Source organism: Bos taurus, chromosome 13, assembly GCF_002263795.3.
Source record: "Bos taurus isolate L1 Dominette 01449 registration number 42190680 breed Hereford chromosome 13, ARS-UCD2.0, whole genome shotgun sequence".
In the NCBI taxonomy this organism is placed as follows: Eukaryota; Metazoa; Chordata; class Mammalia; order Artiodactyla; family Bovidae; genus Bos; species Bos taurus.
The window spans coordinates 23,598,248-23,625,363 of NC_037340.1; the positions used below are offsets into that span (position 1 = coordinate 23,598,248).

General features: G+C 42.9%; 1 protein-coding gene and 1 long non-coding RNA gene across 2 annotated transcripts in view; one reads left to right on the forward strand and one right to left on the reverse strand.

Annotated features, from left to right (window-relative positions):
- The first annotated feature begins 6,904 nt into the window (after positions 1 to 6,904).
- Positions 6,905 to 27,116, forward strand: part of LOC101905823 (uncharacterized) — a 52,258-nt gene continuing 32,046 nt past the window's right edge. The window contains exon 1 of the long non-coding RNA XR_001501605.3: positions 6,905 to 7,249. This is a non-coding gene — a long non-coding RNA (uncharacterized lncRNA). The remainder of the gene's footprint in view (positions 7,250 to 27,116) is intronic.
- Positions 24,896 to 27,116, reverse strand: part of PIP4K2A (phosphatidylinositol-5-phosphate 4-kinase type 2 alpha) — a 185,020-nt gene continuing 182,799 nt past the window's right edge. Inside the window, exon 10 of the mRNA NM_001192769.1 lies at positions 24,896 to 25,564. Coding sequence (NP_001179698.1) covers positions 25,484 to 25,564 — 81 coding nt within the window. The 3' untranslated portion in view covers positions 24,896 to 25,483. The remainder of the gene's footprint in view (positions 25,565 to 27,116) is intronic.

Consider the following 27,116-nt stretch of genomic DNA (forward strand, 5'->3'; position numbering starts at 1 on the left):
GATCACAAAGAAGGTCAATCAGTGCTTATCCTTGTAGATCTCCCCTCCCCCCCACACCACCTTGGATCATTGGGAAATGGGGACTTCTGATTAAGTTGATTAATATGTCCTAAATGAACCACTTAATTTCAAAAAAGTGTTCAGAGGCCCTGATAATACTCACACCACACAAACCAGTCCAGCCGTGATTGATGCGACTCTCCATAAAGCTCTTTAAGACAGAGTGGTCTCCGGTCATCATTTATCATCTCACAGTCCAGCAAAGGCATCCTGCCAACCCTTGTTTTCAGATAACTTTGATTCTTGATAAATAGGAATTAATTTTATTTACATTTTTATTCTTGCTTTTAGATTATGAAACATGCTATTATCCAAGTTTTGACAGAATTTTGCTAGAGGGGCCACCACAGTGTTGACCTTGGTTGATGGGTTTGACCTTTGCTAAGTGGGATTCCTCAGTGGCTGCTGGAAGCTCTGAGAATGGGACCATCTGGAAATGAGAAGAATCGTCTGATTTAAGCCACAGACAACAACTTAGATTTGGGGATTTATGTCATTTTCTCTTTGTGACTTTGCCTGTATTCACAATTTAATGAGCTGGACATCTTTTTTTTTTTTCCCCTTATACTTTTAAAACATTTTCATTGCTCTTCAAAAACATTTTGGAAAGTTTTCATTATTTAGCCTTTAAATTTAGTAAAGCATCTAAGGTTAACTTAGTTACAACAACCAAGAAGCGAAGAATTATTCTCACTTATCAACACCATCCTTCTGACTTCTCAAGATGAAAACATCCCCATCAACATGCTTTATCCAAATTTCTACTCCAATAAAGCTTTTTTTTTCTTTCTGAGTTGCATCATAGATCCTCTAAAGAACCCCCTGACAGAGGGTCTGTGTACATTTTACCTGTAGAGAAAAATCAGACTGGAAATCAGACTGGAAGCCATTAGACAAAAAGGAAGGTTTCAGGAGGACTTGAGCAAGGAGCTAGGTGATGATGAGGCAAAGTGAAGGTGAAGAAAAACACGTCTAACATGTTATCACGATGCCTTCAGATAAAATTCTCATCCCAGCAGAAAACCCATCAGAGCCGTGTGGACACCAGGTCTTGCAAAAGGTGTTTTTCTGTTGTTGCAGGTGAGAGTCTGTCATGCCATCTTGGGAGGAAATTCTCATAGATTGGGGTGAAGAGTCAGTCTCCTTCCTCACCTTTGTTTCCCCTTCCTTCCCCCTAGAGCCTGGGCTCTGAGGCAGGTACCCAGCTCCATACACTTATAACCCTCTCATCACTGCATTGCCTTTTAAAAATATATATGTATTTATTTATTTACTTGGCTGTATCGGGTCTTAGTGGTGGTACTGGGCCTCTCTAGTTGTGGCACATGGGCTCTGGAGTATGTGGGCTCAGTAGTGTAGTGTGCAGGCTAAGTTGCTCAGTGGCATGTGGGATCTTAGTTCCCCAACCAGGGATCAAACCCACAGCCCGTGCATTGCAAGGCAGATTCTTAGCCACTGGATCACCAGGGAAGTCCCTCACTGTGTTGCTTTCTATAGCTGCCTGAAAAGATATCACTTCATTTAGGGCAAAATCTGATCCTGTTTGGTGACCAATTTGTTCCTACTACCTTGAAACCTACTTTACCGTACCTATACATCAAATCATAACTCTCAAACATTATCCTTGCTCTGACATGTTAGACATGGGTGACCTCGCTCTGAGACAGCATAAAAATACCTAAGGAATAAAGTTTGAAAGGAAGGAAAAATAGAGGGAAGAGCCATTTTCTGATAACTTGATTCAGAAATAAAAAGGAATGAAAACCATGGATGAGGACAGGATGCAGACAGATCTCTTCCAACCATCCACCCATATGGTACTCATTTTGTGGTGTTAGATGACTATATGGAAGTGGATTCCATTAATTCCTTCTAATTAATAAACTAGGAATATCTGATGAATACCCCGAGTCCTGAGTGATGTGGGGAACACATACATCTACTATGTGCTAGGTCCTAAAACTAGTGCATAATGTAGGTTATCTCCCTTCATCACAGAGCAGCCTTGTGAGCTGCAGATCATCCACTTTCTATAAATGTGGCAATGGAAGCTCAGAAGCCTGCCTGGGGTCATGCTATAGAGCTGAGATTTCATCTCGAATCTGAGTGATTTTAAAGTCTGTGCTCTTCTCATGATGGGATACGAAAGAACATTGAGCTGTCCACTCACAGAGTGTTCAAGGGAGACACACTTGCAGAGTGTGCAAGGGAGATACAGATCTACCCACAGGCAGAGAGCAAAGAACAGGGGCCCAGACCCTTAGCACAATGGCACCCAGCACACAGTCCGATCTCCTGGGGAGCCCTAGCCCTCCAGTGCTGGCAGAACATTGAAGTTATCGTTTATGCTAGCCTGAAAGCCTTTTGATTTAGTTCACTTACTTTTACATCATCAGTGGCTCATATGAAGCTTAGCACGTAGCAGGAGCTCCATACAATTTGTTAGATGAGAGTTTATGATGCCAATTCTGTATCATCAAATCCTGGAGGCCTTTTCCATTTATCCAGAGATCTTGTTTCTTGGCAGCACTTTCTAAGTCTCAGGCCTGATTTTATAAGTGTCTGGGAACTTGTCTGCCCACACAGACCTCTCCCTTCCTTTGCTGACTGTTAAGGCTGGTCCCTGCACAAACTCAGGGCTTATTGTTGACATCTGATTCACATGTCTCAATTGTTTTTGCCTCTGTGAGAATTCTGACTGGGGAATGACAAATACATGAAAATAAGTGAGGAAATAAAAAAGGAGAAAGGAGCAGGATGGGGATTCACATCCTATTTTTCACAAGAAAAGTTATAAATGCTGAACTGACATTCATTCAAAGAATAATGAGGAGGTGAATCTGCATCTGGTACCATCCCTGACATGTGTGATTTAATTCAGCCCCAATAAGGCCCAGCTAATCAGCACCTAGGTATTATCAGACTTATAAAATCTACTTGAGAGTGTGGAGAATGTGGATGTGAGAATTTAGCTCAAGGTAAATCCACAACTTTCTCTGTAAACAAAAGTGCTTTAAAAGCTGCCATGCATCACCCTATCTGCTTAGAGCACAAGCAGATATATCTAGGCTTACAGCCACCAGGAGAAAGGAGAATTAACCGTGTGCTTGGACTGCTGTGTGGACAGCTCTGGTCCCATCGTCTTCTCTGAGAGCCCTTTGAAGCACAGACACCTGACCACAGCCTCACTCCAGAGGAGGCTCAGAGAAATCAAACCTTAAATCAGTCTGAGAACAAATTGCTGGTGACTAAAGTTAATCATAGGCTTCCCTGGAGGCTCAGTGGTAAAGAATGTGCCTGCCAAGCAGGAGACAGGGGTTTGAATCCTGGTTCAGAAAGATCCCCAGGAGAAGGAAATGGCAACCCACTCCAGTATTCTTGCTTGGGAAATCCTATGGACAAAGGAGCCTGGAGGGCTACAGACAATGGGATTACAAAGAGTCGGACATGACTTAGTGACTAAACAACAACGAAGTTATTCATACTTTACTGTATATTTGAAAACTGGGAAGAGAGTAGATCTTAAAAGTTCTCACCACAAGAAAAAAAGAATTTGTAACTATGTAAGGAGATGGATTGGAGAAGGCAATGGCACCCCACTCCAGTACTCTTGCCTGGAAAATCCCATGGATGGAGGAGCCTGGTAGGCTGCTGTCCATGGGGTCTCGAAGAGTCGGACACGACTGAGCGACTTCACTTTCACTTTTCACTTTGATGCATTGGAGAAGGAAATGGCAACCCACTCCAGTGTTCTTGCCTGGAGTATCCCAGGGACAGGGGAGCCTGGTGGGCTGCCGTCTATGGGGTTGCACAGAGTTGGACACGACTGAAGCGACTTAGCAGCAGCAGCAGCAGCAAGGAGATGGATGGTAGCTAGATTTACTGTGGTGATCATTTCAGGGTGTATACATGTATTGAATATAGTGTATAGAATATTGATACAGTTTATACAAGTATCAAAACATTTTGTACACCTGAAATCAAATTAATGTTATATGTCAATTATACTTTAATAATAAATCATTCTTTTGAAGAAATAAGACAATAATAAGTTTTAAGGAAAAATAACAAAAAACCCAGGCAGGGGGAATATGATCTAAGGCATGGCAGGCCATGTCAGGAGGGCATATTATTCTAAGTACAATAAGAGCCACTGAAAGTTTTTATATATGTGAATGACGTGCTTCAATTTACCATTTAGGAAGAAGAGAATATAACTTAGCAAAAGGATGTTCAGGGAGGAATGATGGGTAACAGTGGAAACAGAAAAGTTGATGGAATGAGAGATTGTGAAGGAAAAGCCAGCAGGATCTGCTAATTAGTGGAATATGGTAGTAAGGGAAAGAAATAACAGAGGTTACCAGATTTGTGGATTAAACAACTGGATGAAGCCTGGAACTTAAACAGGGTGGATGGATTTGGAGGAAGTAGGTGAATTTGAGGGACATTAAGGAGGGAGAATGAGGAGGATGTGGTATTCCTGGATGTGGTAGGGATGATGGAACTGGGGTTGGGAAGGAATGACTCCTAAGACATTGGCTTATATGCCAAAACGGAGGTAGTAAGATAGGAAACACCAAAAGAAGCCTGGGTTTGGGGAAGATAATAGCATGACTTTAGTTTGGTACTTTCAAAATCTGTAAATTAAGGGCTTTTGAAAAGTTCAGATGTAGAGGATGATTAGGCAATTGGCTAAAGTTTTGGGTAGGAGATTGTATGTGGGAGTTAATGATGTACAATTGATAAAATTGTACTGGAGTCATGAAAGTAGCCGAGGTTGACTAGAAGTGGTTTTACACAGTGAGCAGAGGACTCAGGTCCAGCCTCCAAAGGAAACCATTTAAAGCTCAGTTAGAACTTTCAGGTTTGGAGGACAATGGTGGCTGCTTAATTCTGAATCTTCCCACTTCCCCTCCCCAAATATCTATAAATCCAATAAGGAGAGCAGATAAAACCACACATGACCCACCTCTTCAGCAGTATGAAGAGACAGAGACTATCATCATGCTCAAATGACCTATAGAAAATTCCAAATTCCAGTAGCTCCCATCATCACCTCATCCACTCACTACTGCAAACCTTTGGGTGTGGACAGTGGAGGAAAGGAAGCTTAAGAGACCCAATTAAAAAAGGAGAGAGGGCAGAGGGGTACATCAGACAGAAAAGTTACCTCTATAAAAAAAAGTCCAATGCAAAATACTGAATGCAAGTCGGGACTCGGAAATTCATAGCACTGGCTACAGGAAAGCAGCTTGAAAGTGTGTAGGAAAGGAAGTCACCTCTTGGAGAAGCACTGCTTCTGGGGGAGACTTAACTACATAGGGAAGGAAGGTACTTATTGGAGATGTGGTAGTGAGGAAAAGAAAGAAACAAGAGGAGAAAATTAAGGATCCTGCAGAAACAAAAGGCATGCCAATGCCTCCTCCCACCCTGTTAAAGAAATGCAAGAAAATAAACAAGGCCAGACCACATCCATACAAAACTATTGTAAAATTACAAAACATACAGTAGTCTGACAGTGAAAATTCTCTCCAGAACAACGACTGTGAAGCTGAAGAAAACTATAATGTAATACTTCAAAATATGTTCAAATAGCATTTGGGGATTTGATGAAACATCTTGAACCAGAAATATAAAAATGAAGAGCAAAAATGAAAAGAACAAAGGTAAGAAATAAGACAAGGGAATATAGAACTCAGAAAAGCAATAGGAAAAGAAAAAATCTTCTCAGAAATGAAGGTTCAATTACAAAATACCCAAGGAAGAATAGCTTCTAGTGAAACTTTAATAAAGGATATTGAAGAAAAACATGGAGAAAAAAAAATCAAGAGATAGAAAACTAGGTAAATATAGATGTGAAATGGATTACAGAAAAAGTGGTTGAAATGGAGGGCTAAGGTGGTCCAGTATTTTTATACTTGGAGACCCTGCATAAGATCAAAGCAGTGGAACTAAACTGATATTTAAAATTAAAATGGATGAAAACTTCCTGGGAAAAACCAACAAACCCCAAATCTATTAAAAGGAGCTACTGCCACCCACGTTCATAGCATTATTTACAGTAGCCAGAGATGGAAGTCTGTCAATGAATGAATGAATAAATAAAATATGGTATATACATACAGTGGAATACTCTATTTAAAAGGGAAGAAAATTCTGACATATGCTAAAACATGGGTGAACGTGAGGACATTATGTTAAGTGAGATAGGCCAGTCAACAGAAAAAGAAATACTTTATGATCCCACTAATATGAAGAATCCAGAGTAGTCAAATTCCTAGAAAGTGAAAGGGTAGTTGCCAGGGAGGGGAGGGATATGCCAGCAGCTGCTTCATAGGTAGAGAGTTTCAGTTTTGTGAGATGAAAAGAGTCTGGAGGGTATACACAGTGTGAATGTGAATTTACTTAACACTACTGAACTCTACACTTAAAAATGATTAAGATGGAAAATTTTATGTTATGTATATTTTACCACATTTTAAAAAAAGGGAACAGGGCACACTCAAAATGAACCTGGTATGATCAATTTTGAGATATCCTGGGGTATTTGGTATCTATTGTTGTAGAACAAATTACTCCCAAATTTAGCAGCTTAAAATAGCAATTCTGTGGGACCTCACAGATTCTGTGGGTCGGGAATCCAGCAGCAGTTTATCTGGGTACTTCTGCCTAAAGGTCTCTCATGAAGCTGCAATTAAGTTGTCAGCCCTGGGTCTCACCTGAGGCTCAATGCGAAGAGATTCACCTAATTAGAGATGATTGAGAAAACGTGTGTAAAAGGACTGACGGTGAGCATGTCCTATATTTAGTTGCAAATCCATGGGTAAAAATTATGGGTATAAGAATATAGAAACATATGTATGGTCTGAGAGTGGAGTGCAACTCAAAATGAGAAGAGAAGACAGGAAAGCAGAGAAAGCTTGTATGTTGCTGTGTAAGTAACAGGAGTCAAAAGATGCCTATTAAATGATAGAGTGAGCATGCGTGGGCACTGATGCAATGGCACGCCAGGTCAAAGGTCAGTCCAGGGAGATGGCGGCCTGGCGGGGAACTGCCGGCCGCCGGGCTGGAAGCTCCGTGCCGCCCTGAGCCTCCTCCAGAGCACAAACTGTTTAGGAGTCATGCACACTCGCCAGGATTGTGGCCTTAAAGACTACAGGAAATTCGAATTGTAAGTCATCAGAAAGAGGTGAGTGAAAACTTTGCCACTGATTTAATAGCAGAGCCAATCTGACTGAAGCTAAGGGTGATCGTGTGGGATGGCGGTGGGGGCTACTGGTCATCTGAAAGTGTTTGTAAACTTAAGCAAAGTAACAAAAACTGGGACCTGCAGTTATTGTGGACTACAATTCGGACAGTACCCCCGAAAGAATGGATTGTGCATGCCGAGTCTTAGCATCCTTTAGATGTATATCAGACACTTTATTGTTGTTTAGTCGCCAAGCCCTATTCGACTCATTCGCGATTGCATGGACTGTAGTCCGCCAGTCTTCTCTGTCCATAGGATTTCCCAGGCAAGAATACTGGAGCGGGTTGCCATTTGCTATTACAGGGGATCTTCGGGACCTAGGGATAGAACCCACATCTCTTGCATTGGCAGGTGGATTCTTTACCACTGAGCCACCAGGCAAGCCCATATCAAACACTACTCCTTGTTGATGTAGAATATCAGTTCAGTCACTCAGTCTGTCCGACTCTTTGTGACCCCATGGACTGCAGCACGCCAGGGTTCCCTGTCCCATCACCATCTCCTGGAGCTTACTCAAACTCCTGTGCATCGAGTCAGTGATGCCATCCAACTGTCTCATTCTCTGTCCTCCCCTTCTCCTCCCGCCTTCAATCTTTCCCAGCATCAGGGTCTTTTCAAAAGAGTCAGCTCTTCGCATCAGGTGGCCAAAGTTGGAGTTTCAGCTTTAGCATCATTCCTTCCAAAGTAATCCCAGGGCTGATCTCCTTCAGAATGGACCACTTGGATCTCCTTGCAGTCCAAGGGACTCTCAAGAGTCTTCTCCAGTACCACAGTTCAAAAGCATCAATTCTTCGGTGCTCCGCTTTCTTTATAGTCCAACTCTCACATCCATACATGACTACTGGAAAAACCATAGTTTTGACTAGATGGACCACCTGCTTTTAAAGTACTTATTAACATTCCTGAAAAAATATCATATATTAGGGCATAAAGAAATCATAGATAGGCTTCATCAAACTTAAATATTAGTAACAGTTTCTGAACCCAGCACAAGAAAGCTAGAAATTAAAAATGAAACTAAAAACAACAGCAAAAACTTTTCCACCTGAAAATTAAAAAAAAATTCTATTAGACAAGTTTTGGGTTAATGAGGAAATAGGAAAAACACTACAGAAGTTCTGAAAAATTATGATAATGAAAAGGCTATAAATCGAGAGCATATATTTCTATTTTAAGAAGCAAGCAGTGATCAGAAAAAAATTCATAGCCCTAAACACCTATATCAAGTAAACATTTTGAATGAAAATAAATGAATTAGATCCCAATTCAGAAATCTAGGGAAAAAGTAACAATAAAATAAGCTAAGTGAAAGCACAAAAGATAAATGCAGAGATTATGTTGAGAGTGAAAACAAAAATAGTAGATCAAATCTGTTAATCAAAATTCTGGTCCTTTGGGAAAAAAGTACAGAAGGGATCACTAATAAAGGAGATTTGATGACAGAATCAGTCAGAGAGAGAGAGAGGGAAGGAGGGGAAGACAAGGAGAGAGGAAGGAGAGTGAGAGATTAATTTGAAGATGCTACCCTGCTGGCTTTGAAGATGAAGAGACCATAAGCCCACTATGCAGGCAGCCTCTAGACACTGGAAAAGCAGGAAATGGATTCTTCCCTGGGGCTTCCAGAAGAAATGCAGCCCTTCTCCTGGGTCAGTCAGTCAGTCAGTCAGTTCAGTTGCTCAGTTGTGTCCGACTCTTTGCAACCCCATGAATCGCAGCACGCCAGACCTCCTTGTCCATTACCAACTCCCGGAGTTCACTCAAACTCACATCCATCAAGTCAGTGATGCCATCCAGCCATCTCATCCTCTGTCGTCCCCTTCTCCTCCTGCCCCCAATCCCTCCCAGCATCAGAGTCTTTTCCAATGAGTCAACTCTCACATGAGGTGGCCAAAGTTTCAGCTTTAGCATCATTCCTCCCAAAGAATACCCAGGACTGATCTCCTTTAGAATGAAGTGAAGTGAAGTGAAGTCGCTCAGTCATGCCCGACTCTTTGCGACCCCATGGACTGTAGCTTACAAGGCTCCTCTGTCCATGGAATTTTCCAGGCAAGAGTACTGGAGTGGGTTGCCGTTTCTTTCTCCAGGACTGGTACAATTACTGAGTCACACGGTAACCTATGCTTAACCATTTGAGGAACCGTGCCTAAGACTGTTTTCCAAGGTGGCTGCACCATTTTACATCTCCACCAGCAGTGTTTTGAGTGTTCCAGTTCCTCCACATCTTCACCAATGCTTGCTGTTGTCTGTCTTGTTTTATTATATCCATCCTAGTCAGGGGTGAAGTGATAACTAATGATATTGAGCATCTTTTAAAGTGCTTGTTGACCATTTGTGTATCTTCTCTGAAGAAATGCCTGTTCTAATTCTTTCCTCATTTAAAAATTTGTCTCTTTTATTAATAAGTTGAGTTGTAAGAGTTCTTGATGAATTCTTGATACAAGTCTTGTTCCTTTGTTTTGAACGTTTTTGCCTGATTGTTCATTTTTATTGACTTTTTGTGTTGGTATCTGTACATTGGACAAAACAGGCGCCTCTTCCAGTCTTCATGGGCTAGTCTTGTAAAGGAGAAAACTCCCATCAGTCAGCCCAGTTAGAGATTCTGGAGGGTCTCTACCAACTCTTTCCCTCCTCAGGGGGAAGCAGCTTGCTGCTGTTTTTGCCAGCTGAGTGGGAGGTGGTGGTGTGCTACGGCATCTGTCAGTCCAAACCATTGTCTCTGTTCTCTGCCAGGCAGCTAGACTGTGTGCACCTGTCAGAGATCAAGACTGATGCTAATGCTTTGGGCAGTCCTGGAGAAGTTGGGTCTGTGGACACACAGATCAACTCTCTCCCTCCCTAGAGGGTGCTGACCTCTGGGGTTTCTCATCTACTCATTCTCTGCTAGGCAGAGGGCAGGTCTGTGGCATCTGCCAGCCCAAGCCCCCATGTCTGTTTTTCCCCAGGCAGCTAAACTGTTCCAGATGTGTCAGAGCTCCAGGACTGGCAAACAGAGCTAGTCAGGAGTTTGCTGTTGGTCCAGTGGTTAGGACTGGAGGCTTTCACGGCTGTGGGCCTGATTCAGCCTCTGATGGGGTAACTAAGATCCTGCAAGCCTCATGGCCAAAAAAAAAAAAGCAGCAGCTAGTCCTCTGAGGAGGTCGCTTGTAAGAGCTGAGGTGTTGAATGTGTAAGCCAAGCCCTTCCTTCCCTGCAGTAAGCAGGGGGTGAGGGGGTCTCTTCCTGATCTCTCGGTGCTGTGCCGGATGCAGGGACTTCAGCGAGAGGGAGCCCTGAATTTCCCTGCTCACTTCTGTTGCATCTAGTTTTGGGTTCTCCCAGGTGTGGGAGCTTTTCGGTTAGTTTCTGAATTATACATAAAGCAACTTTGTCTGTGAACTGCTGATGAATTGGTGTGTTTGTTGGGGAGGAAGTTCTAGGGCTTCCTCTGCCACCATTTTGCTGACTTCACTCTCAATTCAGCTCAAAGAACCTCGTTTAATGTTTATATAAACCAAGATGAAACTCAAAAAGTTCACTGTTCTTTCCAAAATTCAATTATTTTCTTGAATAAAGACTCTTCAGATTGCTGCATGCTTTTTGGCTAATGTCCAGAAAAAGAGTATGGCTGTTTCTGCTAGTCCTGATGCTTTCCTGGAGGAGTAGATTTTCAGAGGTTTTCATCCCACCATTCCAGAAGTGCTTCTTCCCTTTGTTATTGAAAAAGCTCTGGAAGATCTGTATCAGATCTGATCTTCCATTAGAAAAAATAAATAGTTGGAGCTATATATTAAATTTATTGCAAGCATTGGTTATTGCGATTGTGGAAACTGTTTAGCTAAGTCCACAACTCACAGGGCAGAGTCTCAGGCAGGATGGGCTAGAGTTCTTCGGCATGAGCAGAAGCTGCTGTCCACAGATACAATTTCTTCTTCTGGGAAACTTAAGTTCTGCCCTTAAGGTCTTTCAGCTTAATTGAATCAGGCCCACCCAGGTTGTCTATGATAATCTTTCTTGAAGTAAATTGATTATAGACTTAAATCCCATCTACAAATTACCTTCACAGCAACACCTGGATTAGTGTTTGATTGTTTTTATCTGATCTCTGGGGAAGCCATGGGAGTGAGTCTCAGAAGGCCACAGGTTTCAAGAGCTATTAATACAAACAAGGCAAGCCGACCATGACTGCCCGAATTAGATGAAGTATAAAGGTATAGGAAGCAGTGAATCCACATGCACTGAATGGAAGGAAATTGAACAGGACTTCTAAAAGTCTGGGAAACTTGAAAGTAGCAGTGATGGGATGCAGTGCAGAGAACGCAAAGACCACCTGGCTTCTGTGACTCAGTACCTCAGAGCTTCCCAACCTGTCTGAGCTTCAGTGTTCTCAGCTGTGAAAGGAGAATAGTAATAATAGCAAAACCCTGGGTATGAGCTTTAAATGAGAGAAAGTGAAGGAAAATGCTTTATGAACTGTAAAGCATAATGTAAACACCTGATTCATAATGTAAACACCAAATTCATCAGAATTACTAAGTTTCAGCACACTGATGATGTAAACACCATTTTACATAACATTATTTAGAATAGTCAAGAAGACTGGACAAAACTGATAGCATCTACACAGTGATGGCATAGATATCCTCCACCCACATGGAAACAGTGGATGTGAGGCCCATCAGTGAATCCCAGATGCCCCTGAGGTTGGTCTCTAGAGCTGTGATCAGTTTTGACAATTCACTTGTGTATTTTTAGCATTGTTTGCTGCTTCTTGTTTTTGGTTGAAAGAGGCAGTGCTTAGTTTATGGCATTTTGTTTAGTTAAAAACTAAGTAAAGTTCATGTAAGAAAATATTAAAGAAAAAAATTATTTCAGTGTTAAACACTCAGTGTTTGATTTGGGGGACTTTGTGTTTGACAGTGTGAGGATATTTTGGTTTCCGTGCCCAGCACTGCATCTGCATTCACTGCAGAAACATGTTCTATTCACTCTGATTATTCATTTATTTCAGAGACTTAGAAAGACGTGCTCATTTTCAGGAAATCAACTCCACAGTCAAGGGTGGGGAGAGGAGGGTATGGTGGGAGAAGAATGAGTTGTTGTTCAGTCACTAAATCATGTCTGACTCTTTGCGACCTTGTAGACTGCAGCATGCCAGGTACCTCTGTTCTCTACTATCTCCCAGAGTTTGCTCAAATTCCTGTCCATTGGGTTGGTCATGCTATCTAACCGTCTGATCCTCTGCTGCCCACTTCTCCTTTTGCTTTCAATCTTTCCCAGCATCAGGGTCTTTTCCAATGAGTCAGCTCGTCACATCAGGTGGCCATAGTATTGGAGCTTCAGCAACAGTCCTGCCAATGAATATTCAGGGTTGATTTCCTTAGGATTGACTGATTTTATCTCCTTGCGGACCAAGGAACTCTCAAGAGTCTTCTACAGCACCAAATTTTGAAGGCATCAATCTTCAGCATTCAGCCTTCTTTATAGTCCATCTCTCACATCTGTATATGACCACTGGAAAAACCATAGCTTTGACGAGGCAGATCTTTGTCAGCAAAGTTATGTCTCTGCTTTTTAAAATGTTGTCTAGGTTTGTCATAGCTTTTCTTCCAAGAAGAAAACGTCTTTTAATTTCATGGCTGTAGTCACCATCTGCAGTGATTTTGGAGCCCAAGGAAATAAAGTCTCTCACTTTTGCATTGTTTCTGCATCTATTTGCCATGAAGTGGTGGAACCGGATGCCATGATCTTAGTTTTTTGAATGTTGAGTTTCAAGCCAGCTCTTTCACTCTCCTCTTTCACCCTCATCAAGAAGCTCTTTAGTTCCTCTTCTTTTTCTGCCATCAGAGTGATATCATCTGCATATCTAGAGGTTGTTGATATTTCTCTCAGCACTCTTGAATCCAGCTTGTGATTTATCCTGTCCGGCATTTCACAAGGTGTTTTCTGTGTATAAGTTAAATATGTTGTGTCTGATTCTTTGCGACTCCATGGAATGGAGCCTGCCAGGACCCTCTGTCCGTGGGATTTCCCAGGCAAGAATGCTAGAGTGGGTTTTCATTTCCTTCTCCAGGGAATCTTCCCAGCCCAGTTATTGAATCTGCATATCCTGCATTGGCAGGTGGGTTCTTTACCATTGAGCTACCAGGGAAGCCCATGGGTTCATTTATTAGAATTGAAATGGAAAACTCCCTTATTTTGTCTGGTCAAATCCTGTATAAGTACAACCAAAGCAAGAAGAAGATCCTTTCTGGAATTTTGGGGGAAACTATCTGAGGTCATTTAAGGAACTTACCCCAAGCCACCAAGAAGCTTAAGGGGAAAAAACAATTAGGTAAACAGAGTCCAACCAAATTCTTATAATTGAGTACTATCAGGTTTAGTAAAATTAAGTAAAAATAGCACGTATTTGTTGCCACAGAACCTTTATCTAATACTGTGTGAGACCAAAAAACACTTTTAAGTATATATACAGATATTAAAGTTGTTTTTTATGAAAATATCACGTATGTTGAAGAACTTAGGCCTCTTTTTTCACAAGACTTTAACAAACTGATTGAATGACTTAAAGTTATAACCCTTTTATAAATGAGTTTCTCAGCTCCACCGGTAACTGTGATGTTAATTTAAATAACCACAGCAATTTACTAAAAAACAAAGTCAGAATGCAGTATCAGTCAGTCAGTTCAGTCACTGAGTCATGTCCATTCTTTGCGACCCCATGTACTGCAGCATGCCAGGCCTCCCTGTCCATCACCAACTCCTGGAGTTTACCCAGACTTATGTCCATTGATTTGGTGATGCCATCTAACCATCTCATCCTCTGCCATCCCTTTCTCCTCCCACCTTCAGTCTTTCCCAGAATCAGGGTCTTTTCAAATGAATCAGCTCTTCACATCAGGCGGCCAAAGTATTGGAGTTTCAGCTTGAACATCAGTCCTTCCAATGAACCTTCAGGACTGATCTCCTTTAGGATGGATTGGTTGGATCTCCTTGCAGTCCAAGGGACTCTAAGAGTCTTCTCCAACAGCACAGTTCAAAAGCATCAATTCTTCGGTGCTAAGCTTTCTTTATAGTCCACTCCCATATCCATAAATGACTACTGGAAAAACCATAGCCTTGACTAGACAGACCTTTGTTGGCAAAGTAATTTCTCTGCTTTTTAATATGCTGTCTAGGTTGGTCATAACTTTCCTTCCAAGGAGCAAGCGTCTTTTAATTTCATGGCTGCAGTCACCATCTGCAGTGATTTTGGAGCCCCCCAAAATAAAGTCTGACACTGTTTCCCCATCTATTTCCCATGAAGTGATGGGACCAGATGCCATGATCTTCGTTTTCTGAATGTTGAGCGTTAAGCCAACTTTTTCACTCTCCTCTTTCACTTTCATCAAGAGGCTCTTTAGTTCTTCACTTTCTGCCGTAAGGGTGGTGTCATCTGCATATCTGAGGTTATTGATATTCTCCTGGCAATCTTGATTCCAGCTTGTGCTTCATCCAGCCCAGTGTTTCTCATGATGTACTCTGCATTTAAATTAAATAAGCAGGGTGACAATATACAGCCTTGACATACTCCTTTTCCTTTTTGGAACCAGTCTGTTGTTCCATGTCCTGTTCTAACTGTTGCTTTCTGAGCTGCGTACAGGTTTCTCAAGAGGCAGGTCAGGTGGTCTGGTATTCCCATCTCCTTCAGAATTTTCCACAGTTTCTTGTGATCCACACAGTCAAAGGCTTTGGCATAGTCAAGAAAGCAGAAATAGATGTTTTTCTGGAACTCTCTTGCTTTTTCGATGATCCAGTTGATGTTGGCCATTTGATCTCTGGTTCCTCTGCCTTTTCTAAAACCAGCTCGAACATCTGGAAATTCACAGTTCACGTATTGCTGAAGCATGGCTTGGAGAATTTTGAGCATTACTTTACTAGTGTGTGAAATGAGTGCAATTGTGTGTTACTTTGAGCGTTCTTTGGCATTGCCTTTCTTTGGGATTGGAATGAAAACTGACCTTTTCCAGTCCTGTGGCCACTGCTGAGTTTTCCAAATTTGCTGGCATAGTGAGTGCAGCACTTTCACAGCATCATCTTTCAGGATTTGAAATAGCTCAACTGGAATTCCATCACCTCCACTAGTTTTGTTCATAGTGATGCTTCCTAAGGCCCACTTGACTTCACATTCCAGGATGTCTGGCTCTAGGTGACTGATCACACCATCGTGATTATCTGGGTCATGACGATCTTTTTTGTATGGTTCTTCTGTGTATTCTTGCCACCTCTTCTTAATATTTTCTGCTTCTGTTAGGTCCATACCATTTCTGTCCTTTATCGAGCCCATCTTTGCATGAAATGTTCCCTTGGTATCTCTAATTTTCTTGAAGAGATCTCTAGTCTTTCCCATTCTATTGTTTTCCTCTATTTCTTTGCAATGATGACTGAGGCTGCTGCTGCTGCTGCTACTAAGTCACTTCAGTTCATTTCAGTTCAGTCACCCAGTTGTGTCCGACTCTTTGCGACCCCCGTAAATTGCAGCACGCCAGGCCTCCCTGACAATCACCAACTCCCGGAGTTCACTCAGACTCACATCCATCGAGTCAGTGATGCCGTCCAGCCATCTCATCCTCTGTTGTCCCTTCTCCTCCTGCCCCCAATCCCTCCCAGCATCAGAGTATTTTCCAATGAGTCAACTCTTTGCATAAGGTGGCCAAAGTACTGGAGTTTCCACTTTAGCATCATTCCTTCCAAAGAAATCCCAGGGCTGATCTCCTTCAGAATAGACTGGTTGGATCTCCTTGCAGTCCAAGGGACTCTCAAGAGTCTTCTCCAACACCACAGTTCAAAAGCATCAATTCTTCAGCACTCAGCCTTCTTCACAGTCCAACTCTCACATCCATGCATGACCACAGGAAAAACCATAGCCTTGACTAGACGGACCTATGTTGGCAAAGTAATGTCTCTGCTTTTGAATATGCTATCTAGGTTGGTCATAACTTTCCTTCCAAGGAGTAAGGGTCTTTTAATTTCATGGCTGCAGTCACCATCTGCAGTGATTTTGGAGCCCCCCCAAAATAAAGTCTGACACTGTTTCCACTGTTTCCCCATCTATTTCCCATGAAGTGATGGGACCAGATGCCATGATCTTCGTTTTCTGAATGTTGAGTTTTAAGTCAACTTTTTCATTCTCCTCTTTCACCTTCATCAAGAGGCTTTTTAGTTCCTCTTCACTTTCTGCCATAAGGGTGGTGTCATCTGCATATCTGAGGTTATTGATATTCTCCCGGCAGTCTTGATTCCAGCTTGTGCTTCTTCCAGCCCAGCATTTCTCATGATGTACTCTGCATATAAGTTAAATAAACAGGGTGACTTCAGTCATGTCCAACTCTGTGCGACCCCATAGACAGCGGCCCACCAGGCTTCCCCGTCCCTGGGATTCTCCAAGCAAGGATACTGGAGTGGGTTGCCATTTCCTTCTCCAGTGGGTAAAAGTGAAAAGTGAAAGTGAAGTTGTGTCTGACTCATAGCGACCCCATGGACTGCAGCCTACCCTACTCCTCTGTCCATGGGATTTTTCAGGCAGGAGTACTGGAGTGGCTTGCCATTGCCTTCTCCAGATTACTGAGGAAGGTATTCTTATCTCTCCTTGCTATTCTCTTCATTCAAATGGGTATATCTTTCCTTTTATCCTTTGCTTTTCACTTCTCTTCCTTTCACAGCTATTTGTAAGGCCTTCTTAGACAGCCGTTTTACCTTTTTTGCATTTCTTTTTCTTGGGGATGGTCTTGATCCCTGTCTCCTGTACAGTGTCACGAACCTCTGTCCATAGTTCATCAGGCACTCTATCAGATCTAGTCCCTTAAATCTATTTCTCACTTCCACTGTATAATCGTAAGGGATTTGATTTAAGTCATACCTGAATGGTCTGCATTTCAGACTCTCTTGTTGACCATGATGGCTACTCCATTTCTTCTAAGGGATTCCTGCCCACAGTAGTAGATATAATGGTCATCTGAGTTAAATTCACCCATTCCAGTCCATTTTAGTTCCTTGATTTCTAGAATGTTGGCGTGCACTCTTGCCATCTCCTGTTTGACCACTTCCAATTTGCCTTGATTCATGGACCTAACATTCCAGGTTCCTATACAATATTGCTCTTTACAGCATCAGACCTTCTATCACCAGTCACATCTACAACTGGGTATTGTTTTTGCTTTGGCTCCATCCCTTCATTCTTTTTGGAGTTATTTCTCCACTGATCTCCAGTAGCATATTGGGTGCTTACCAACCTGGGGAGTTCCTCTTTCAGTATCCTATCATTTTGCCTTTTCATACTGTTCATGGGGTTCTCAAGGCAAGAATACTGAAGTGGTTTGCCATTCCCTTCTCCAGCGGACCACATTTTGTCAGACTTCTCCACCATGTTCCATCCGTCTTGGGTAGCCCCACACGGCATGGCTTAGTTTCATTGAGTTACTGTGGGCAGAACTCCCTTAGAAGAAATGGAGTAGCCATCATGGTCAACAAAAGAGTTTGAAATGCAGTACTTGGATGCAATCTCAAAAATAACAGAATGATCTCCATTCGTTTCCAAGGCAAACCATTTAATATCACGGTATCCAAGCCTATGACCCAACCAGTAATGCTGAAGAAGCTGAAGTTGAATGGTTCTATGAAGACTTACAAGACCTTTTAGAACTAACACCCCAAAAAGATGTCCTTTTCATTATAGGGGGCTGGAATGCAAAAGTAGGAAGTCAAGAAACACCTGGAGTAACAGGCAAATTTGGCCTTGGAGTACGGAATGAAGCAGGGCAAATGCTAATAGAGTTTTGCCAAGAGAATGCACTGATCATAGCAAACACCCTCTTCCAACAACATAAGAGAAGACTCTATACATGGACATCACCAGATGGTCAAGACCAATTTCAGATTGATTATATTCTTTCCAACCAAAGATGGAGAAGCTCTATACAGTCAGCGAAAACAAGACCAGGATCTGACTATGGTTCAGATCATGAACTCCTTATTGCCAAATTCAGACTTAATGTGAAGAAAGTAGGGAAAACCAGTAGACCATTCAGGTATGACCTAAATCAAATCCCTTATGATTATACAGTGGAAGTGAGAAATTAAGGGAATAGATTGAATAGATAGAGTTCCTGATGAACTGTGGATGGAGGTTTGTGACATTGTATAGGAGACAGGGATCAAAACCATCCCCATGGAAAAGAAATGCAAAAAAACAAAATGGCTGTCTGAGGAGACCTTATAAATAGCTGTGAAAAGAAGGGAAGTGAAAAGCATAGGAAAAAAGGAAAGATATAAGCATCTGAATGCAGAGTTCCAAAGAATAGCAAGAAGAGATAAGAAAGCCTTCCTCAGCGATGAATGCAAAGAAATAGAGGAAAACAACAGAACGGGAAAGACTAGAGATCTCTTCAAGAAAATTAGAGATACCAAGGGAACATTTCATGCAAAGATGGGCTCGATAAAGGACAGAAATGGTATGGACCTAACAGAAGCAGAAGCAAGAACACACAGAAAAACTGTACAAAAAAGATCTTCATGACCCAGATAATCACAATGGTGTGATCACTCACCTAGAGCCAGACATTCTGGGATGTGAAGTCAAGTGGGCCTTAGAAAGCATCACTACGAACAAAGCTAGTGGAGGTAATGGAATAGCAGTTGAGCTATTTCAATCCTGAAAGATGATGCTGTGAAAGTGCTGCACTCACTATGCCAGCAAATTTGGAAAACTCAGCAGTGGCCCCAGGACTGGAAAAGGTCAGTTTTCATTCCAATCCCAAAGAAAGGCAATGCCAAAGAATGCTCAAAGTAACGCACAATTGCACTCATCTCACACGCTAGTAAAGTAATGCTAAAAATTCTCCAAGCCAGGCTTCAGCAGTTCATGAACCGTGAACTTCCAGATGTTCAAGCTGGTTTTAGAAAAGGCAGAGGAACCGAAGATCAAATGGCCAACATCCACTGGATCATCAAAAAAGCAAGAGAGTTCCAGAAAAGCATCTATTTCTGCTTTCTTGACTATGCCAAAGCCTTTGACTGGATCACAATAAACTGGAAAATTCTGAAAGAATGGTTTCTCTGCCTCTTGAGAAACCTGTACGCAGGTCAGGAAGCAATAGTTAGAACTGGACATGGAACAACAGACTGGTTCCAAATAGGAAAAGGAGTACATCAAGGCTGTGTATTGTCACCCTGCTTATTTAACTTAAATGTAGAATACATGATGAGAAATGCTGGGCTGGATGAAGCACAAGCTGGAATCAAGATTGCCAGGAGAAATATCAATAACCTCAGATATGCAGATGACACCACCCTTATGGCAGAAAGTGAAGAACTAAAGAGCCTCTTGATGAAGGTGAAAGAGGAGAGTGAAAAAGTTGGCTTAAAACTCAACATTCAGAAAACGAAGATCATGGCATCTGGTCCCATCACTTCATGGGAAATAGATGGGGAAACAGTTTCAGACTTTATTTTTTGGGGCTCCAAAATCACTGCAGATGGTGACTGCAGCCATGAAGTTAAAAGACGCTTGCTCCTTGGAAGGAAAGTTATGACCAACCTAGACAGCATATTAAAAAGCAGAGACATTACTTTGCCAACAAAGGTCCGTCTAGTCAAGGCTATGGTTTTTCCAGTGGTCATGTATGGATGTGAGAGTTGGACTGTGAAGAAAGCTTAGAACCGAAGAATTGATGCTTTTGGACTGTGGTGTTGGAGAAAACTCCTAAGAGTCCCTTGGACTACAAGGAGATCAAACCTGTCCATTCTAAAGGAGATCAGTCCTGGGTGTTCATTGGAAGGACGATGTTGAAGCTGAAACTCCAGTACTTTGGCCACCTCATGAGAAGAGTTGACTCATTGGAAAAGACCCTGATGCTGGAGGGACTGGGGGCAGGAGGAGAAAGGGATGACAGAGGATGGGATGGCTGGATGGCATCACTGACTCGATGGACATGAGTTTGGGTGAACTCCGGGAGTTGGTGATGAACAGGGAGGCCTGGAGTGCTGCGATTAATGGGGTCGTAGAGTTGGACCCGACTGAGCAATTGAACTGAACTGAATGGTCTAGTGGTTTTCCCTACTTTCTTCAATTTGTGTGCCTTCAGTAAAAACCAAGGGCAGTGATCACAGCTTTTAGTAAAAGAATGAAAGAAATCTCATTGTCTCCAGATGGGAGGTGAAAGCTTTCTGTAGATAAAACAGCAATCCTGAAGTCCATTGCAGAAACTACTTTGTGATACTGAAATGAGGCTCTCTTTCAGGGGTCGGTGAACTTTCTTGAAAAGGGCTACATAGTAACATTTTAGGCCTAGTAGGTCATCAGTCTTAATCACAACTCTACAAACTGCCACCATGATTTGTGAATGGAAATATGGCAAATATGTGAATGAATGGGTGTGGCTGTGTTTCAATAAAATTTTATTTATAAAAGTCATGTGGTGGCCTGGATTTGACCCTTAGGCTGTGGTTGGTGGACTGCTGCTCTGATCAGTAAGAAGCTGCCTTGTTCATATATTACAGGAACGGAAAAAGGGGGAAGAGGAGAGGTAGGAAGGAGGCGGGAGGGAAGCATGTTATGAAAAATATTTAAAATTCATGCTCAGTTTAGTGGGAGGGGTTGATCGCTTAAGACAGTGTTTTCCAAATGGGGGCCATTCATCAGAAGCACCTGGGAAGCATTTAAGTTATAGATGCAGAGACTGCCATTCAGTAGCCTAGGGATATTTTTATATTTTCTAGTGAGATCCTTTGATTTAAAAAGTCTATTGACAATATAAAATGCTGTAGAACTAGGAGAAAATGATAGGAAAATGGAATAATATAGGTTGACTCTCATAAAATGAAATATGTGGATCATTTGCTCTAAAATTCTGGAGGGTGCATACCCAGCAGGCCTTTCCAGAAGCAGCAGAACAGATGGGTCAAGAAGTTTGACGGAGGAGTGGCTGTGAGGTTGAGCCCCAGGGGTACCAGGTCCCTCACTCATGCTTTCAGCTTTCAGCCGAGTTGCCAGAGCCAGGCCCCAGCCCTGGCTTTGCCATGAACTGTCACATGACCTTGGACAAGCCCCTTTGTTTCTCCGGGCCAAGGTTTGCTCTTCTGGGACCCCTCCCCCAGCAGCACGGGTAGGATTCTATAAAACACAGACATCTCACAGTGGCTTTGGAGAAATTCTAACCTTTGCCCCTCTCTTATGAAATTGAACTAAATACAAGTGTTTAAGAGTGGGAAAATCACCGACTATGGCATGTTAACAGCCCTTTGGCAGGATTTTTCATAGAATCACAAAAACAGGACTGAACTCCTGAAGGACATTTGGTTTAGATGATGGGGTTTCCGTTTATGAAGGAACTTTCAATAATCACTCAGGAGAACCTGTCAACTCGATTTTTCCAGACACTCCGCCGGTCTTCTGGGCCACTTCACTGTGCCAGGCTGGTTACAGGGCCATGCCAGTTGTGTGTGAGGAGGGGAGTTGGGTAACGCTTGTGTATGGGACTCCAAAAGGAGCAGCAGGTTTCTGCCCTTCAGAGGGTAACTTTTCTGTTTTTAACATAGCAGTCACATGACTGGAGCTGAATAAAGTGCTGTTTGAAATAGGGAGAGAGGAAGAGACGGGGCGTGATTTTGAGAGCTGGAAGGCTGTACACACGCACAACACGCACTGTAACCATTGTTTTTGCGCTGATTACAGAATTTCTGGAGAGGCCGTGTGCAGCGGTCCTGGGGCCTCAAGTCCACAGATGCTAAGAACTCTGGACTTGAACCTCTCAGCCTTGCCTTCTTCCCACTCCCCTACTTCGTTTTATACATTTATATATTATATGCATTACCACTTCATTATTATTACATACAGTTCCTAATCTCCTGCATTTAACCTTACCCACTATTTCCAAAAGTGCTGCACGAAGGATTCATGCTTCAGACCAACTCTGGTCTTTCTGTGAATTAGCAATAACCAATTTTCTGGGACTAATGTGAATTCTGCCCATGAAATTAAATAACCAAAATGAAAATGAATGTCTCTGTTCCACAAAGAAAATGGAATTTAAGCTCCCTGCTGACCACAGTCAGCTCTGCTGTAATGTAGCATATACGTTCTTAAAAATCCCTGCTCTGTGCAAAATCACACAGTAAAAACCACAGAGCTCATGGGAATAATGAGATTGGGGGCACAACACCCAAAAGTGTCATTACTGATACACTGGTGAAAAAGGAGCCTATCAATACAAACAGTAGCACAGTTTTACATACTAAATGGTCAGGAAATACATAAATACTACAATAAATGCGGCACATTATCTTGAAAAATACATGGAGGATGCCTGTGGTCATGGGTAGTGGGCATCAGAAGGGCTGCAGCTGCTGGGTTGTTGAAAGTAAGGGAAGGAGAGTGAGGTGAGGTCAGCAGGCCCTGGCCCGTGTGCCCCCAGCATGTTGAGCTCACCCTCATTGTGTGAGGGTATGCCTGGCATGTTCCTACCGGTGCAGTTAATTGGGGTGCAGTCTTCTGTTTTCAGCTGATGTTCCATGAGAAGCAGCGTGCACACAGCAGATGTGAAAAGTGCGTGATGCTCAAATGATCCCCTGACATCTCTCCCATTAGAACCATCACACATTTTCAAAACAAGTGCTACTCTAGCTTAACTGTGTTTGCTCACCTGGCACAATGACAAGGGAATGCTTTAAAAAGCCTTCTAGCTTTCTAGAAGCCACCAATGGCATTCCAGTAAAGTCTCAAAAAATGCTGAGTGAGCCACAGAACTATGGTTGGTAGATATAAAGAATAAAAGTGTGTAACTTTAAAGGGTATTCACTGAAGAGGTTCCTTTCTCTGCCCATCTTTCAACAAGCCAATTTTGCCATGTGTGTCATGGCGCGTTTCTGTTATTTACTAGTGAAATAGTTCACAGGTTGAAGGCAAAGCTTCTGTTTGTGAAAAGATTCAATTTTAGTCTTCTTCAGGATCAGCTAAAGACACTCTTAGTACTGAGTATTTAAATTTTGTTTGCAATAAAGAGACACACAATTGAGAGAGAAGCACGAAGACTGCACCTTGTGAGTCATCAAAGTGCTTTATTTTGTAAAGCCCGGCTCGTAACTGGAGTGTACTGTTAGCACTAGAAGATACAAGGCAAACTTCCTCACTCTGTCCGAAGATTTGATAACAGGATGGATGACACAGACTGTTACAGACAAAAATAAAGCATTTTGTAAACTTCTAAAAGCATACACAGATGGGCCACAAAGGAACAGTTACTCAAATAATGTGTGGGTACCTTCTCTTTACTTCAGGGTCTCACATTTGTAATCCTGGATTAAAGAAACTGCAGCCTAACTTCAGAGCACTGAAAGGGACTCGATGCCAGAATGAATGGCGGGGTGGGGGTGGGGGCATATTAAATCACCATTTCAATTAGACACAAGAAATACAGATTTGGACAGTCAGATCACAGTGCTGTCAACGTCGTCTGCTGAGAATAACAATTCTGAGTGAAGTCAGTAGATGGGGTAGAATGGCCTTGCCCCCCAGATTCCAGCTGCCGTCACCTCGTATTTTCTGAAGTAAACCTATATACTTTGGGCACAGTTGCAGACTTGATAAGCCCTGAAGTAAAGTTACTGGAAGAGGCAGTGTGGCGGGACTGTGTGTTGAGTTGCAAGTGATTATTAAAGGGTGGATTTTTTCCTTCTTTCCTGAACCTGCCTACAAAAATCATCTCACATTTTAAACAAAGAATTTCAAAGGCACAGCTTTAGCACAGTGTATAAGTTGATAACGTATTCCTAAGCAAGTCTAATATTTTAGCTTGACACCTTTCAGAAAATGCCAGGAAGGTGGTAAATACATGATCGATGTTGGAAATTTATAACTTGATTAGACACAGTCAGCACAGTTTAGGGCAATGAACTTACATAACCAGATCTGGGTTAAACATTTTCTTTAAAAATAAAAAAATCATTAGACTGATAATGTACATCTGGAGGAAAACAACCTTTTTCCTTTAACTGTAAAAGACTGTCTACCTGGTACTTTGAATAAAACATTCACTCCAAAACGTGACTGCAGGATACATTTCAAAATATGACAAACATTATTTCACCTACACTGTAAAATGACTTTACATGTAAACTTCAAAAATCACGTGCTGTACATTAAATTTTTAGATTCAAAAATATCCCTGTTTTCCTAATAATGTAAACAGTAATATTGAGGATTTCAGTTAAAGGGCAAATTTATAACAAAATACCACTGTTCAGCAGGAGAATTGAGAGTTCTAAATGCTTTGCTCACCTTCCCACCATGGGAGATGTAGATACCATTGCCCAAAACTATGCACTTTTCAGATAAGCTTTTATTTTTATTTTGTAGCATTAATTGCTGTATTGCAACGAAAGAGTGTTATCAGTGAAGAAGCTCCAGGCAAGAAAAGAGAAGTAAGCAGTTTTCCTGGACATATTTACTGAGGTGAAAATGTACAGAGAGAGTCACTAGGGGCATCAGCTTCTTGCTGGAGGAGGGGCGCCTGTCGGGACACGGGGAGTCCCGACACCCAAACCAGGAGGCGCGGGAGACGCCAGCCTCCTTCGTCCAGCGCCCAGGTACAACTATTAAGGAGTATCAGCGTGCGTGGTAGAAGTGTAACATCTGCAGTAAGTTTTTTTTTTCCCTCTTAATCACCATCATTATTATTATCATCATTATTATTATCTTCATTATTATTACGAATACTGTCTCACATCTTTCAACTCCAGAAAATAAACTGATCCACAGTTTATCATGTGGTGCCAACCTGGTTGGTCTGACATGCATTGCCTTCTCCCCCTCCCCCCTCTTGGGTTTGTTCACTCACTCACTCACTCACTCATTCATTCATTTGTCCACAGCTGGAATCAGAGGTTTGTTACCCCCAAACACACACTAACCAAAGCTGGTCAGTGTCCATTAATCAATCAATTTTTAAGATGCACACACGCACAGACACACACACGTCAGAAATAGCTAGAATGATGCTGGGAAATATCAGGTAGCCATTAAAGCGAGTAGCCCCCAAGTCAGTCATCTTGGCCTGAAGATGTAAACGAGGAGGTGTGCTTCACTGAGTTTGGTGTTCGTTTTTCCTGCGCTGAAGCCACCTCTATCCTTCCCGTGCTCACGTCCATCCACAGTTGTGCAGGACGTTACGTCAAGATGTGGCCAATAAAGTCCAAAAAGCGCTTGGAATACTGTTCTGGGTTCACGGTGGAGATCTCCGCGCCAGCCTGGGCAGTGTGGGAGAAGAGGAACAGTGATACTGTTAGAACTACTTGATCAGCACCTACAGCAGCTTCCACTGCAGCTGAATATGAAGCCAGTCACTTTCAAACCTGTGCAGCCTCTACTCGTAACTCAGAATATCTTGGATATGGGTCTGAATAACCAAGACTTAAGAATCTGGGTGTGAAAATGAGGCAGTCTCAGGAAAAACAGAGGCTGGTGTCATATACATTGTGACTGCTGCCACCAAAAAAAAAAAAAAAATCCAACCACGTTTGAGATGTTCCTGTCAAATGTGGCGTCTGTGTAGCCTCCATTCAGAAGCCACGGGGACAACACTTCTGTTTCTCAGGAGAGCAGATGGGAGACACCTTGAGAATGACACAAACAGCAACGTCTGGCCAAAGGGAAACTCCGATGACAAGGACACAAGGGCCGTGTTCATTTTTTAGGACCAAAAAAGCTGCTGGGTGCTCAGCAGTAAGGAGCGGCAGTGGCAGGGGTGGCATCAGCTGTGATGCACTTGCCCTGAGGGGCCAGGGCTGGTCCTCGCAGCGCAGGCACAGGGGTGCCACTGTCCCCGTTCAGAGGCCTGCCTGGCGCTGGGAAGCCACCCCTCGAAGAGGCTCAGTGGGGTTTCCTGTGACGAGCACAGTGCAGACCAGAAGACCCTCGGTAGTTACTGGCCAGCTTTCAGAGCTGCAAAGGGCAGGACCAGCGTTTTTACCAAGTCACCAGGTGCTATTTTGATACCAGCAGCTCACAGAGGAAGCTGTAATTTCCATGCCTGGCCTGGGCCGCCGGGATCTCCACGGAGGAGCCCCGGTTTTGAAGGCAGAGAATGGTTCCCAGCAGCAGGTTGACACAACGTTCCTTTGCAGAGAGTAATGTCTTGCTCTTGCAAACTGCACCCGATTTTAGGCTGGGTGCCATACCATGGAGCTGAGCTGGTGACGTGCAGGGGAGGCACATGTGGAGCCGTGTTTGCCCTGGCACATTTCCAGTTTCACCTGGTCTAGAATATCATACAGGTTTGAGGAAGGCTGGGAACAAACAGAGCCTCTCCCCACTCACCACAAAGCCTCATCAGCAAGGCGTTAGGGCCCTGTCAGCAGCTGGGGGAACTGGGGCACCAGGGTGTTTCCTCCAGGTCACACAACTGGAGAGGTGAGGTAGGGACTCGGGCCCAGTTCCGTCCCTGCAATACAGCCAGGCTTTTCAACCAGAGATGAGCATCGGAGTTACCAGAGCCTTTCAGAGTCAACCTCCCCCACTAGCCTCCTGAACTGGACTCAGAATCCGGGGAAGGGCTGGTGCATCTGGCTGGCACAGACTTTAAAATGGTTCTCAGAAGGCTGCAGTGCCCACCCTTGTGTGAGAACTGCTGTGTACCCTCCTCTCTGACAGAGGATTTCCCGTGTGTTCAAGGGTAGGGCGAGGTCCTGGTTTGGGCACTGCACAAAGCTGGAACACTGTAACTAGTTGGCAATGTGACGGAAACATTTCTGTGGCAAATGGGATATGGTGTTGGGCTGGTTCCATCGCTGGAATGACAGC